Genomic DNA, 13983 nt, shown 5'->3' with positions numbered 1-13983 from the left:
AAAGGTGAAAAAATATTATAAAAAAAATTCAAATTTTAACACCTTTCCTTCATAGAGGAAGCCATTTTTGTCTTTTCTTTAAAATACTATGTTGTTTTTAACTGTCAAGCAACAAAACATGAAAAATTCTGCCTTGGTTGTTCATGCAAGACGGCTTGCAGGAAGAAGAATTCAAATATTCCATGCTAAGTTTTCTGAAGAAGTGTTTCAGTATATGGTCTTCAAAACTAACATTACTCTTCCAGCTAGTGGTGTTGATTAGATTACACATCCTCTGTCTTCACAACGCTGTAATGTACAGTCTGAATTCAAAACCTCTATGTTTCTCTTTTAAGTGCTCTTGGAACATGATTATTTTGTCCATTTTTCTATTTAAGTAAATTTCTGCTTTTCTCTTCCTGTCATGGGAAAGATCCACTGCCATGCATGAAAGTTAATGCAAACACCAGCCAGTAAAACAGCCCTCTGTGATCACTGCACAGCCAGAACCTTGTTGTGCCAGCTTAGCTCCCACCTGAGCAGCCAACCCTGCTACTGGGGACCAGCTGCCCATTTTGCACACAGAGGAATCAGCACAGCAAGGTTCATTTTCTTATCTTCTGTTTGACTTCATTGTTCTCATTCTGTGAGGAAAACTGAAATAAATGTGCTGGTCCCAATTTAAGAGAGGGAAATAACCTGTATTTGGCATCTGTTTAGCATGTATATAGCAATGACATGTCAAATGAGTGTTTTTTGAAGAAAATAAAACCCAGTATGAGACAGTGTAACAGCAAACTGTACTGAGAGACCCTGGTGGAACATCACAATACAAACATTCTGTGTCATGTAATGGAATTATTGTTCTACCCATGAGAATGGCTACACATCATAGGAATACAGGCTAAATATTCATTTCCTAACAATGAGCAGCTAACTGGTGTCCCCCCCAAGCTCCATGTCCAAGGATATAGGTGATTCCCCTGGGCATGGTCTGGGCACAATACATTCATCCTGCCCTGAACAGCCCCATTCCCACTCTGAGCATTAAATAGGGGCATATTGTGATTACCAAAAATTTACTTGGTGAGACTTCTCAGTTATGTTCTTGTTCTGCTGCTTGTTAGGTTCACAGCACAGAGCTCAGAATATAAGAGCTTAATGCCACTGTTAAGAGTTACAAAAATCCCTAAGTAACATGCACATCCTACAGAGAACAGGTGTGATATCTGACTCCTGTTGAGTATCACTGTCACAAAAGCTGTGACATTTCAACAAAATCATTAGGAATACTTTAAAACAAAGTTCTAAACGTGAAGACTGCCAAACAGATTTTGCAAAGCTTAAAAAAATAAGCACACAAAGACAGTGAACACCATCATGGAGTAGCAAGTTACATGAAGAAAAATGCAAAGTAGAGAAACTCCAACTAAAATATGATTATCTGTGCATTTTGAATGGAAAAAAAACGCCCAAAATCGAGTAAAACCACTTCAAACAAAAAACCTTTCTGGGTATTTCAGTGACTTGTTCAGCAATTCTCAGAAAAAACTTTGTATGAACTGCTTAAAATGAACACTCACTGCTTGAGAAAATATCTTAAATGATAAATCTGAAAAAATAAATCTGAGGTATCACAGTGGAAAGAACAACTCCTGCTACACTCTTCCCAGTGAAAAGATGAGCTCTGAATCATTCAGACTTGCAAATACAACACTGAATAAACATAAAGTATCAGGAAATACCTTAAGTACTCCTGCTTTTGCTTTCATGTCAGAATGTGCAAGTCACCTTTCAGTTCCGCCTGTATCAGGAGACGCTTTTATCTCATGTTGGACTGTCTGGCACTGTTCTTACACCCATACAGATGCTATCAAGCTCTTATTGCTTACCTAGGTCAAAATTGTTGGAATTCAGCAGGAACTCGGGGAGGTAGAAGAACTCTGGGATGAGCTCCTTCACGTCTGCCATGTTGTGCTTCGATGCTGAGTACCAGGCCTCGCGCACGCTGTGGAACATCCTGTCAGCCAGGTCAAAGTGACCGCCCTGAGGGACAGAAACAGAAGCACACCAACATCAGAGTTATTTCTCAGCACAGCAGGTTTTACCAAGAAGGCAAATAAAAGCATCCTCTGCCTAATAAAGACACTAGAATGCAGCACGTTTCTTCCTCTAACACAACGGATTTGATCAGCTGCATTACTTTTTGGTACACAATAATAGTAAACATAGAGCACTGAGATACAGACATATAAAACTTTAAGAAAAGAGATATCTAGTCTGACTTCAGTCTCTTACAGAGAAACATAAATCTTTTTTGCCTGATGGCTTCTGTCTAGGAAAATATGTGATATGTAATATTACAAACTGCATTACCCATTAAACTGGCAAACAATTCCAGGACCTGCAAACTTTTGTTTATTTTAACACTCAGTACGAAAATGTCTCTTAGGATAAACATACTGGTTTAAAATAAAAATCTTTCAGCACCTGCAGCACAGAACTAAACAACTGGCATATGATTCTTTCAACAACATACAAATAAAGCATGGGCAGCAAAGTATTTTTCACTACAAAACTTGCTTTGGTTTTTGTCTGGTGATACTTTGTTCTGCATACATTTAGAAAAATGTTCATACTACAAGGGGAAAAAAAAGTGTATTTCATTACATCTTTTTAAAAGACACATCAAAAACCTGCCAGGCAATAACAACTCTGCCAAAAGGTATTTCTTCCACGATATTTGATGAAAACAAAGCTGACTGATCATATTTTTCAGTTATGTCTGAAATACACAACAGGCAAGAAATATGAAGTGATGTAATTTTTACCTGTAACCGTAAGAAAATCTGGGTAAAAGGCTCCATCCGGACAAGGTAGGAAGCCACTATCATGGCTGATGAATAGTGGGTCCCATAGTGATAAGCTGGGGTTTCCCCTAGAGATTAAACATAAAAAATATAGAATAAATAAAGCAGTTACATGACAGATTCAGTACTGACTGGAAAAAAAAATTAGTACTGTATTTTAATTACTCTGTGACCATGGTCACATTTAAAATTGGAATCTGTAATTTTCATTCTCAGAAATCTGAAAGCTTTAAATTTTGTCAAGGCCATCCCTTGAGTTTTGGCTGCAGTCCAGTAGCCCTAATTCAGTGGGCCTCTGCAAAGCAATACTGAATGGTTAGTCATTTTTTATTTAACTAATTGAAACGTTGCAGTGCAGCTATGGAGATTTCTGCTGAAGAAACGTTTTTTAAAAAAACTGTGAATTATTTTTCTTTACTTTTAGACTTATCAGTTACTGTGAAATTAAAGCCTTAGGCAGAAATACATATCAGAATTGTTGGCTACAGATTATGTACAGCTTTCACTTTCTTAATTTCCTGGTGAAAAGTCTTTATAAACACACTTAGAAAATACTGATACATTTCTAGAAATGAATGTCTCTGCCACCTTCTGTTGTGTTTGATACAGAACAGCACTGTAGTAGTTAAACAGGCCTCTGTCTTTGATAAAAACATATAAGAGTTGCTTTGCCATACAAAAGGTTTTTTTCAATATATAAGGAAGTTCTAAAATCATGAATATGTAGCTTAATTGTATCTCATTCTGAGTTTTTTTTTAGTCAACAAACTGCTGTTTCTTTAGCTAAAAAACATGCATTAAGATTAGAAATGAAAAAGGTACAATACTGCTAATGCAGAAGTATTATTCTCATTCTTTCCAGTACTTATTTTCATGACACAGCACTCAAATTGTATTAGCAGACAGAGTTGGTTGTGCTTCATGTGCCTGCCCATTCCAGACTTTAGACAGTTTTAAACTCCTCTAAATGTGCAACTGTTTTGTCTTTGTTTTTACATATAAACAAAACCTGTCATTTGTATTTAAAACAAACAGCAAGAAAACCAACACCCCTTTGCTCTAATTCAGTGTTCATTGGACAGTCACTAAAAAACATAGTAGAGTTCTGCATATCCATATCCAGACCTCTTTACCCATAATGCATGAGTCTCTCCCATGACATGACAGGCACACCTCCCTCTGCTCTCCCTGAAGGATGGATCAGTACTTACCATTGGGATCTTCCCAATCTTTGTATCGCTTCTTGTACTGGGCTAACCTGTCTTCTGTTTGAGCTCCCATGGGCTTCGCCAGGTTTCTGAATGTTTTGGGATTTGTAAGATCCAGTTCCTTTAAAAATAAACCAGACAAAAATTTTATAAAACCAAACCAAATCAAACCCTTTCAACACTGCTGATTACTATATTTAATGCCACATACCTCCTGAGCCTGTTATCTTTGCTTTTGACACACACAGCAGGTGCAATGTTGGATATGCTTTAAACAGTCCTTCAGTCTGATCCAAGAGAGTTAGTGTGTTTTATTTTAAATCACATCTGGGCTCTGGATAACTTTTGTCCTGCTCCCCCCATCCTGTCCTCAATTCCCCCTAATTCTGTTCTTGAATACTCGACAAGCACCCTAACAATATTTTACGTTATGGTCTGGCTGATGGCAATGCCTGACCACAAAGACATTAATAGGATGTTTCATCTTTTTCAGAAGCAAATTCTTCACCATGGGGCCAGATTTCATTGTAGCCCCTACCACAGCCTTCTGGACAAGAATGCTTTCTCTGTGGGCTTAGGAGACTTCAGGATATTCAGAAAAAAGCTAATGTAAAGGCTTATAGGAACTAATGCAGCCTAGAGAGACAACTGCCTCCCTACAAATCCCAAGCCCTCACCTGTGTACTGTAGTATCTGTAAAATCAGCACAGGCAAGGACCTGCACACACGAGACAGCCAAGAATCTCTCATACCCTACCACTGATAAGTGGGAGAAACAAAATAGACTGAATTAAAGAACTACTGATAAAGGTTCCATGCTTTGTTTTACCTGAGCATGAGCCAACTGTAATATCTGCAAAACCTCCAACTTATAAAAGATTACTGGCAAGGCTGACAAGGTACTTCATTTACCTCTGAGTCATAGTCTGCGAGGATCCAGGGAAAGACAGGGTACTGCATGAGATCATTATAGGATCTGCCGGCCAGAGTGTTTAAGTGCATCAGGTACTGGAAGTTACTGATTTCTCCTCTCTTAAGGAAGACAGATAACAGCACTGTAAAGTTTTCACTTTACAACAATCAAATGTCTACACTGCCAGACTGTCAGTGTTCTCCCCAAACATATGAAACTTATTTCAATATTACAATGCTCACCTTACTTTGACTACTGCCTCCCCCCACCCCAGCTGCATTTTCAATGGCACAATCATTTCCTATTTGAAGATGATATAATGAAATATTACAAACTAAAATGCTGAGATACACTTTCTATAGTAGTATATTCCAGCTGTTTGAATAAGAGGATGCAACTTATGTGTACTGATTAATTACATATCACTACAAAATGCAGAATTTAATATAAAGTAATCCCTAAAATTTTCATACTTACTTCCCATCTTTGAGTAACAGATTTTTCTCCCACTAAAGTGCTAAGCAAGCCAGACCTAATGGGAAGAAGAACATGCATTGTTTGACTTAGCAGTAAGATCTGGCTTACATCTTCACAAGACAATTCAAAGTTTCAGGAATAAATCTTGTAAATTGCAACAATTAGAGAAATGGGTCTTTAGCAGTACTCTTTTTACTTCTAAACACATACTGTAAAAATTATGCATGTTAATCTTGCAATTCAGTGCCAGTGGTGTCTACTGCATGAAATATTTTTAAGAACTTGGACACATCTAATGGCTTCAGCACTCTAATTCTTTTCAGAATGTATCTGCATACTGACAACATTAATCCTGAAACTCTATATTAACTAATAAGAGGATACACCAATGCTGTCAATGACATTTTCTTTGTCATTTGTTTCATTTTGACACTTTGTGTCATTTTGTTTGTGTGTTTGTTTTAAATACACTTAAAAGTAACTGGAGCACATCATCACTAGTTACTTATTTTGGAGATGCCCAATTATAAACGGAGGTTGCAGAACTCCCCAGATAATCCTGACATTAATGCAAGTGTCATGTATTGGAAACTGATGAGCTCTAGAGCTTGTGAGGAACAGAGTCACCTACCCTTGCTCTACGCTGGTGTTTGGCCTCTGCCCAGACACCGACTCTGAGCTGTCGGTCAGAGATGGCACCACAGCCAGAAACCTGCATCAGCAGTGAAAAGGAGATTACAATTAGTGTTTCTGTCCTGGGTGTGTCAACTCCTGAGAATCAGAGTTTATTTAGTACCGTTACAGACTTTGTTGTGAGTGCACCACAGAACATCTTCAACAAAATCAAATGACAGGTTTCTCACTGAAGGCATTTAGCGCCTTCTAGTGGTTCTTTCGTGCAGCACTGAGGTGCTACCAGGCATCAAAAACGGCTCAAGGCAGATATTTGCAAATACTCATAATAAATGTTCCAACTTATTTTACAATACCTTTGATAAACTTTGTTTCGAACGCCCTTTTGGAAAGCTAGAAGATAGTTTCGTCCGTCCCCTGAGAAAACTTCAATTGCAATTGGCTGAAAACAAAGAGGACAAACCCATGTCAACACTAACTTGTCACCTCTGGAGGTCAGGTACAGACCAGCGTAGTCATATTACATCTGGCACCAAGTTAGGGAGAAGCAGACTTTGCTTAGCGCAGCCAGATGTCTTATTTTTGGACCACTTATATTCACTGACACACACAATAACCAGGGAGAGCCAACAAGGATGCCCAACTTAAACACTTCAACACAGTCAATAGTTTCACTTTCCAAACACTGACGAGTTACATACTGATTTTAGCTTTTAAAAATGACAACACTGTCACAAAACTTCAAAGTTGTCTCCTCAATCCAAATATAGTGTCCAAGTTACCTGCAAAAGGTATCTCCTTTTATGCACTTCCTTGATATCTTCATATGCAAAAATGCTGCAAGTTCTTTTGAGCTGGCTTGGACCTTGCCTTGCTCCTCTAGGTATGATTGGCTCATGCATCCTGTAAATCAACATAAACAGGCAAGAGAGAAGTGATTAAAAAGAAGAGAAATTAAAAGAATTATTCTCTTAATTAGTAAGAGTCTAGTTACAGAAAAATCTGATTTTCACAATATCCCATACTACACTGAGCAATTTATAAGCACACAGGAAATTGCACCTGAGTTCTTCCTGCACCTTACATTGTTTTGGAGTTGACTTCTCAAAAATCTCATTAAATACTTCTTGCTCAGCTATTAAAGACTGAGGAAACTCTGCTAATCCACTCACTTAGGAGGCAGCGTCTCGATGTCCCGTATTTCTCTGGTGGCTGTCATGGTGAATCCGTCAATGACATAGAAGTGCTCCTTCCCAAAGAGCAGCAGCCCTTCGCTGGTGTCAAGGCCCTGGACCCGGGCACAGCGGTACATGTGCTGGATCTGTAATCAAAGGCAAACACTTTGAGAAAACCCATTAATGAGCTCAGGCTCAGACCACTGCCTTGTTAGAACAAGCCACAGACCTCGATCACTTGTAGATACAGCAAAAATCCTGTCATTTTCTCCCTTAATCAGAGATAATGCCTGCAACTAGCAATTGGGGAGGGAGTTTAAGAAATTCTTCTCAGTATGATATAGATTTATCTATTTACCAATTTATCCACTTGCACTATGCTTCCTGAACATATTTCAGAACCTGTAGACCACTCAACTATGATCACAACTGTATTTACTGGTATACTTCAGATGGACAAAGTCTAAATATACAGCATGGTAAATCAAAGTTGTTCTTGGGGTAAAATACTAGTTATCAATCTTTTTCATTCTAATGAAGAGAACAATTAATTATAGACAGTGTGCCAAGTTCAGCATTCATATTTTCTGTATATTTTCTGTCCAGACTCAATAAGCTGACACTATATTCCAAGCTCATAGTTTTCATTTCAGGACATGTTCATTTTTCCCTTTTAGGTAGAAGTTAAAAAAAAAGAATGTTCCCAGTACAGGGTTTTCAGGGTCAGGATGTCTTTGAACCAAAGCTTACATTTGGTTTCAAAGAAGAAACTGATAAAATATACAGCAAATTCAGCTGCGGGTCAGGGAAGTTATATAGGACATTATTCATGCTTGTGACATGTAATGCAGAAATTCCAATGCAGTAACTTCTTAGTGTGTTTGAAGCACACAGTACCTTCTCCCCTTCTTCAAGAAGTCGAAGCAAAGTTGTATTGTCAGTCTTCTCCTCTTCATCAATCGAACTCCCCTCAACAATTTGATCCTGTGACTGGTCCTGGTTCTCATCATCTCCTCCATCAGGAGCAGAGCGAGATCGTTTCAGGGGAGGCTTCACCAGGCCTGGAAAAGAAGAACAGAGACAGATAAATAAAACCCTGAAACATAAAAAATCAATTTCACAAAACCTATCATCTTTCAAATTACTGACCCAATGCCAAGACAGAAAAACAAGAGTCCTACAGGTTCCTTATGCTTATCTTTATGCAAACGCATGAGAAGATATAAAGGCAGATAAATTTCAAGAAAACAGTTCAGGACAAACCAAATGATCTAACCTTTGACTCTTGCAATAGTGTCCTCCCCATGTTCTGGCTCCTGCTGAGTTGTTTCACCCACTGTATTCTCTTCAATAGCATCCTGGAAGACTGCAGGGTTTCCAGAAGCCAGGCGCATGTAGTACTCCTTGCTGTCATAGCTTATGGCTCTGCGGTAACGAGCAGGTTTCTTGGAAATAATTGAAGAAATTGTTTGGTCAGTCAACTCCTCACTCAGTGAAGGTGTTTCAGGAACAGGGGGTGCAGCACAGTGCATGCCCATCAAGTGCTTTGTGCGTGCTCAGTCATACACCAACACATACACAGAACAGGGACTCCTCAGGAGACCTGATCTGTCAGCTAATTTGCAAGGCAGCTACTAAGCCACTTAAGTAATAGTGGGGTTGCAGAAAAGCCTGCAGAAAAACCTACAACACGGGAAATAAGAAGTGTGGCCAGTATGTTATGAACTGACATGAAAGGCTGGGATTCTTGTGCTTAAAACTGATTGATCAGATGGCCATTTCGTCACCTTTCATAACTCTCTACAACATATGCAGCTTATTTGTTAGACAGCTGACTTCTTTGTAAGGCAATAGTTTGAATAAAAAATTGCCTCGAGGAAAGATATAGATATTTGGAAGTTGATATGACCTAAAAGCACTAACGGGCTCTGCTTTAAGGTTCAAAAATTCTTCACTAATTCAGTTGTTCCTTTTTTTTGGTAAAGATTCTTATGGTTCATGGGCAGGAGACTGGCACAAGAGTATGCATTTAACGGAAGCAATTCTTTGAGCACTGTTTGTACCTTTGGGTGGTGTTTTTGGTCTTTTGGTTTGGGGGTTTTTCTTTTGCTGAGGGTTTGTTGTTTTGGTTTGGAATTTTTTGTGTCTATGGTGTTTTTTCCCCTCCTTGTCCATCCCATTCCCCATCACACGCTAATTCTTATGTTCCTCACTTGATTATGGAGGCAACATTCAGAAGAACTAAATGAGGACAATTAATATGTTCGAAAGATCACAGGAAATACAGGTGAAGATAAAAGCCTTATTAGAGAGCCAAGGGTCTTCCCAAAACTGAAACACACGGATGGATGAAAACCCATTGATTTTATACTGCAGTTGGAAATTTTCTTCTCTGACTACTGTTTAACCCCAACTCAAACTCCAGAAAGTGTTTACAATTTGTTCAGTTCTCCATCACAATAATTTTTTTTTTGTTTTGCAGCATTATCTCCCATGAATTTCAAAATTAGGTTGGGATAACGACAAAATACTACTATTACAAATCCAGTTCAGTGCTTTACATTATGCAGAATTGTAGAATATCACTGCCATTTAAGTCAAGATCTTCTCCACTTTTGCAGTATTAACTGGACATACCTAAAATAAGAAATTTTGGTTTTTTTTGTGTTTAACTGTATAATAGTGTAGTGGGAAACTAAACGACTCATAAAAAAAATCAAAATCAAACTAATTTTATTACAAGTTGATGCTTGGGGTGGCGAAGTGATTAAGATCAGCAAGATGGAGATTTATTATTTCATGTAAAACTGGCTGTTCCCAAAATAAAAAATTTAAGGCACTGTGATCTAATTTGCTCACTTATGTTCAGCCAAGCCTTCACTCCTTATCACCACAAAAATGCCACTCAGACAATGCTTAAAACGCCTGTGGAAACAATTTATCTATAGCCTAGAAAGAGAAATCCTAAATAGCACTGCTAAGATGAAGAAAGGACAACAGCAACAATTTATATTAGATATTCTGTATAATAGAATTACTTCCATTTATATGTATTAGTTTCTTGTTGACGGTAATTCAAAATGAGTGAATGCACATTACACATTGTACTTAGTGATGGGCAAGACTGCAAATCTAATTAACAGAGAAGCACATAATACTGAAGAGAGTAATACTGCAGAAAAGCCACTTCCAAGCAAGTCTTTTCAAGGCAGAATTCACACTTTTTAAACAAATATGTATACTTCATTAATAGTAAAACTGAGAAGAGCCAGCTAAGACAAAATTAACAAGGGCTTTAACAGAAGTAGGCCTGTTACAGCCCATTATGGCCAAAGAGGAGAAAAAATGCTCACCAGATCCTCTCTTAGAAACACTTTCCCACTAAGTGCTTCCCAGTGATCGTGTTGCCCATTACTAAACATGTTCCACCGACCATTAGTTCAGACCCCAAAGCCACAACACTTCACACAGTGAGAACAGTGGTAGCACAGCCCAACACAGCCTGTTAGTGTGCAGCAAAGAAGGTAAGATCTACAGAAAGTTTTATTAGGTGAAGGTTGAGGAAAGCACAGTAACGTCTTCTAATGTGATTACTGAAAAAACCTTTAGGCCTGGAATTATGTACTGAAAGAGCAAGTTGAAAGCCAAATGTAGAAGCCTTGTTAAGGTTGCCTAACATGCAGGAGGAAAAAAAGTTGTATTTATTTGACATTCTTTCAGTCAGTGTACTTGTTCCTTTACCTTTTGAGGAATGGTATCATCAGATGTCTCAGGAAGTCTGCTTGAGAAGTCAGACTGAAAACAGGGCATCAATTACATAAGCATCAGAGAAAGAACACTTTTGAGAAGAATGCATGATGGCAGTTCTCTACTTCATGTGAACTAGACTGTCACCACAGCTACTGTGTGTCAGATCACAAGTAGGTAAAATATACTTGATGGTTTAAAACTGACTGACTGATGTGACTGACTTGTTTTAAGTACTTTGACACTCGGGCTTAATTTGAGGAAAAAAATTCCTGCATGCATATACATATACCCAAAAAGACACAATAAAGACTGCTCCATTTCTTAAAAATCGTGCTCCAAAATGAAAAGGAGCTAACTGCCAAGCTTTCAAAGGCCACACACATTTCTGCTACACAGCCCACCTCCATAATCACAGATGGATGAAAACACATTTCACAGACCAAGGCCCGTATCCTGTTTGGGTTTTTTTCCTTTTTTTTTTCCCAGACCCCTGTTTACCACATTATCTAGAACAAAGACGAGAGCTCAGACTGAAATCTCCCATAGTTATGGTACTTCTCAGCCTCTAGAGGCTTGTGAAGGTGCCTGTGTTGTTTGCTGGAAGGAACACTCAGCATACCTCACCTGATGTAGCAATTGCTAATCTTTAAGTTCGTTTAGTTTTGAGCCAAGTGCTTTACCAAGCATTTAGGACATACAGACAGAATACCACATAATACCAACAGAGCAAAATACATTTCTTAGGAAAAACTTACATTAAAAAAAATAGATTTTGCAGCAGGACATAAAACTACCCATCACAAACTCTTGAACACTTACCAGCAAGTTTGTTTCTTGCTCAGCTTCAGGCATGTAGGGATACTGAGTATAAAACATGTCATTTCGCACCATCTTTTTCCTCATTCTGCAGGGACCCTCAGTCATCTCCAACATCCACTTGTCCAGATGGGAGCCAATGGGGGGACCCCACAAACCTCTCTCTCGGAGTAACTCGTATTCAATCTGAGACCACTCCTCTGTCACGTATTTTAATGCATTCTGCTGACGCTGAACACAAAGACATTGGTAAATGAATCAGGAGCGAGGCTTTTAAACCTGTCTCTGATATGAGCAGAGACGTTTCCACCACACTACAGAAAAACAAGTAGTAAGTCATAATTCCAGCACCATTTTCTAGTATTTGTGGTGTCAGTTACCATAAAAGTAGGGGTCATGCTGTAATCTTCTTAAAATAAAAAAAAAGAAAGGGGAAAAAAAGAAAAAAAATAAAAGAAGACGGTAAAGGCTCTGCTTTTTGGTTTGTATTGTTAATTGAATATATTTCTAAATGGCAAACATGAAAGAAATGTTAACACTAAACCACTCTGAATTTGAAAAAGGATTTTAAGAATGAAATAGTTCTGGAGGTCTTCCTGCCTACATTTGCACTGTAGAGAGAAGTTTAATGAAGCAGAGTTTGGTGGTTGTTTCTTTTAACTAATTGCTTTCAATGACTTGTTTCTCTCAGAAGTTGATTTCTTAAGATTTATATAAGCACGCAGCTCAGCAACTACTTTGAACCAAATGTCTTTGAGAATGTTTGGAAGAAACCACAGGGTGCAACAATTTCATTCTGGAAAGCACAGAGCAGCCACTTATTATCACTGCATGACATCAGAAAATTTTATGCTTCTCCACATCTTCTCTTCCTTCTGTACAATGTTTTAGAAAGACAGCGTATTTCCAATCTCTCTCTTTTTGTTCCCTGTTTTATTTTTTCTTTACACTTCTAAGTAAAGACTATTTAAGCTTCTTTACAAGACTTTTAATCTACAACCAGATCAAAATGAGTTTCCTCATTTGTTTATTTGACTGCACTTAAAAACCCCTTAAAAATAACAACTGTATCTAAACATTCAAGTGTTTCACCTATGACAAGCCAATATTTTACAAGCCCCAGGATGAGAAATGGCATTGGCATAACCTAACAGACCAAAGTACCAGCGTCAGGTAATTAATCCTCTAAGCCACCATACCTCCTGGTATTCTTTATACTGCATATCAACCAGGTCCCGAACCACTGCAATGTGAGTAAACATCCACTGGGAAATTTCCTAATACAAAGATAAGAGAACAGACAGAATGACACTTTATAAAGATTTTGTTTGAGTGAAAATGTGTATGAATAAATGTGTATGAAAAGGTGTATGAATTCATCACCTTGCTAAACTTGCTTGCAAATTATAGTTTTTTAAAAAAATTACTTAGATGAATTTCAAACTGCTGCATACAGCAGTATTTAAGTTTTTGTTTGGTGTTTTCTTATTTTGTTCCTTTTTCTAAAGGGGATAAAATTACGTGTAGGAATATCCTTTAAAAAAAAAACTGGCAAACATTGGAAAATATTTGAAACACATGACTAATAGCTCAGAACATTCCCAAACAGCCAAACATTGGCACTGACAAATATTACTACTTTTCCCTGTTTCCTTATAAGTAATATTTTGTGGATGCTCCCTTGTTTCCTGGAAATCCTCAAGATACCCATCCCTCCTCACTCTGTCCCACAATAATCCTGTTTTCAATTATTGCTTCCTCTACTGACACAGTCAGCAACAGTTCCCATCAGCTCTTGGTGAGTTTCTTCCCTTTCACTTTCAGTGTATGCCTGCTCACCAGGAAAAGGACAGAGCACTGATAATTCTTTGTTTTATCAAACCTATTGGCTAGTTTGCAGATCAGAAAGAAAACTAGGAACATGTTTTTTCCAGAGGACACAAACTCAGATTAAGTCAACGGGAGTTAAACATTTCCTTGTGACAGGAATACACCTTGAACCAACATGTCCCCAGTGTTTCAAGTACTAAATACAATAAGAACTTAATCCTCTAAAACTTTCAAACCCCTCTTTCCTTTGTTTTCAATGCCCCAAATAATTTACACTCTTTGGACTGCCCCATTAGGTACAGTTCTACTGAGAGCACCAGCACCTCTGCTGT

At 38.1% G+C, this 13983-nt stretch overlaps 1 protein-coding gene across 9 annotated transcripts in view; it reads right to left on the bottom strand.

The window, feature by feature from the left end:
• Positions 1-13983, bottom strand: part of WDFY3 (WD repeat and FYVE domain containing 3) — a 166946-nt gene that overhangs the window by 15755 nt on the left and 137208 nt on the right. For 7 of the 9 annotated variants that reach the window (XM_017820126.1, XM_017820127.1, XM_017820120.1 and 4 more), the window contains 14 exons: positions 13021-13098; positions 11825-12052; positions 10997-11050; positions 8532-8700; positions 8153-8316; positions 7253-7401; positions 6863-6983; positions 6437-6522; positions 6079-6159; positions 5448-5502; positions 4970-5089; positions 4061-4178; positions 2811-2917; positions 1872-2025 (listed from right to left, as the gene is read on the bottom strand). In XM_017820126.1, the coding sequence (XP_017675615.1) occupies positions 1872-2025; positions 2811-2917; positions 4061-4178; positions 4970-5089; positions 5448-5502; positions 6079-6159; positions 6437-6522; positions 6863-6983; positions 7253-7401; positions 8153-8316; positions 8532-8700; positions 10997-11050; positions 11825-12052; positions 13021-13098 (1684 nt within the window). The remainder of the gene's footprint in view (positions 1-1871; positions 2026-2810; positions 2918-4060; positions 4179-4969; positions 5090-5447; positions 5503-6078; positions 6160-6436; positions 6523-6862; positions 6984-7252; positions 7402-8152; positions 8317-8531; positions 8701-10996; positions 11051-11824; positions 12053-13020; positions 13099-13983) is intronic. The other 2 variants (XM_017820124.1, XM_017820122.1) reach the window with 1 other exon arrangement.

This window comes from Lepidothrix coronata, unplaced genomic scaffold, assembly GCF_001604755.1.
Source record: "Lepidothrix coronata isolate B3197 unplaced genomic scaffold, Lepidothrix_coronata-1.0 Scaffold79, whole genome shotgun sequence".
NCBI classification, from domain to species: domain Eukaryota; kingdom Metazoa; phylum Chordata; class Aves; order Passeriformes; family Pipridae; genus Lepidothrix; species Lepidothrix coronata.
Note: the sequence above shows the minus strand (reverse complement) of the source record. Positions and strands in the feature narration are given on the sequence as shown.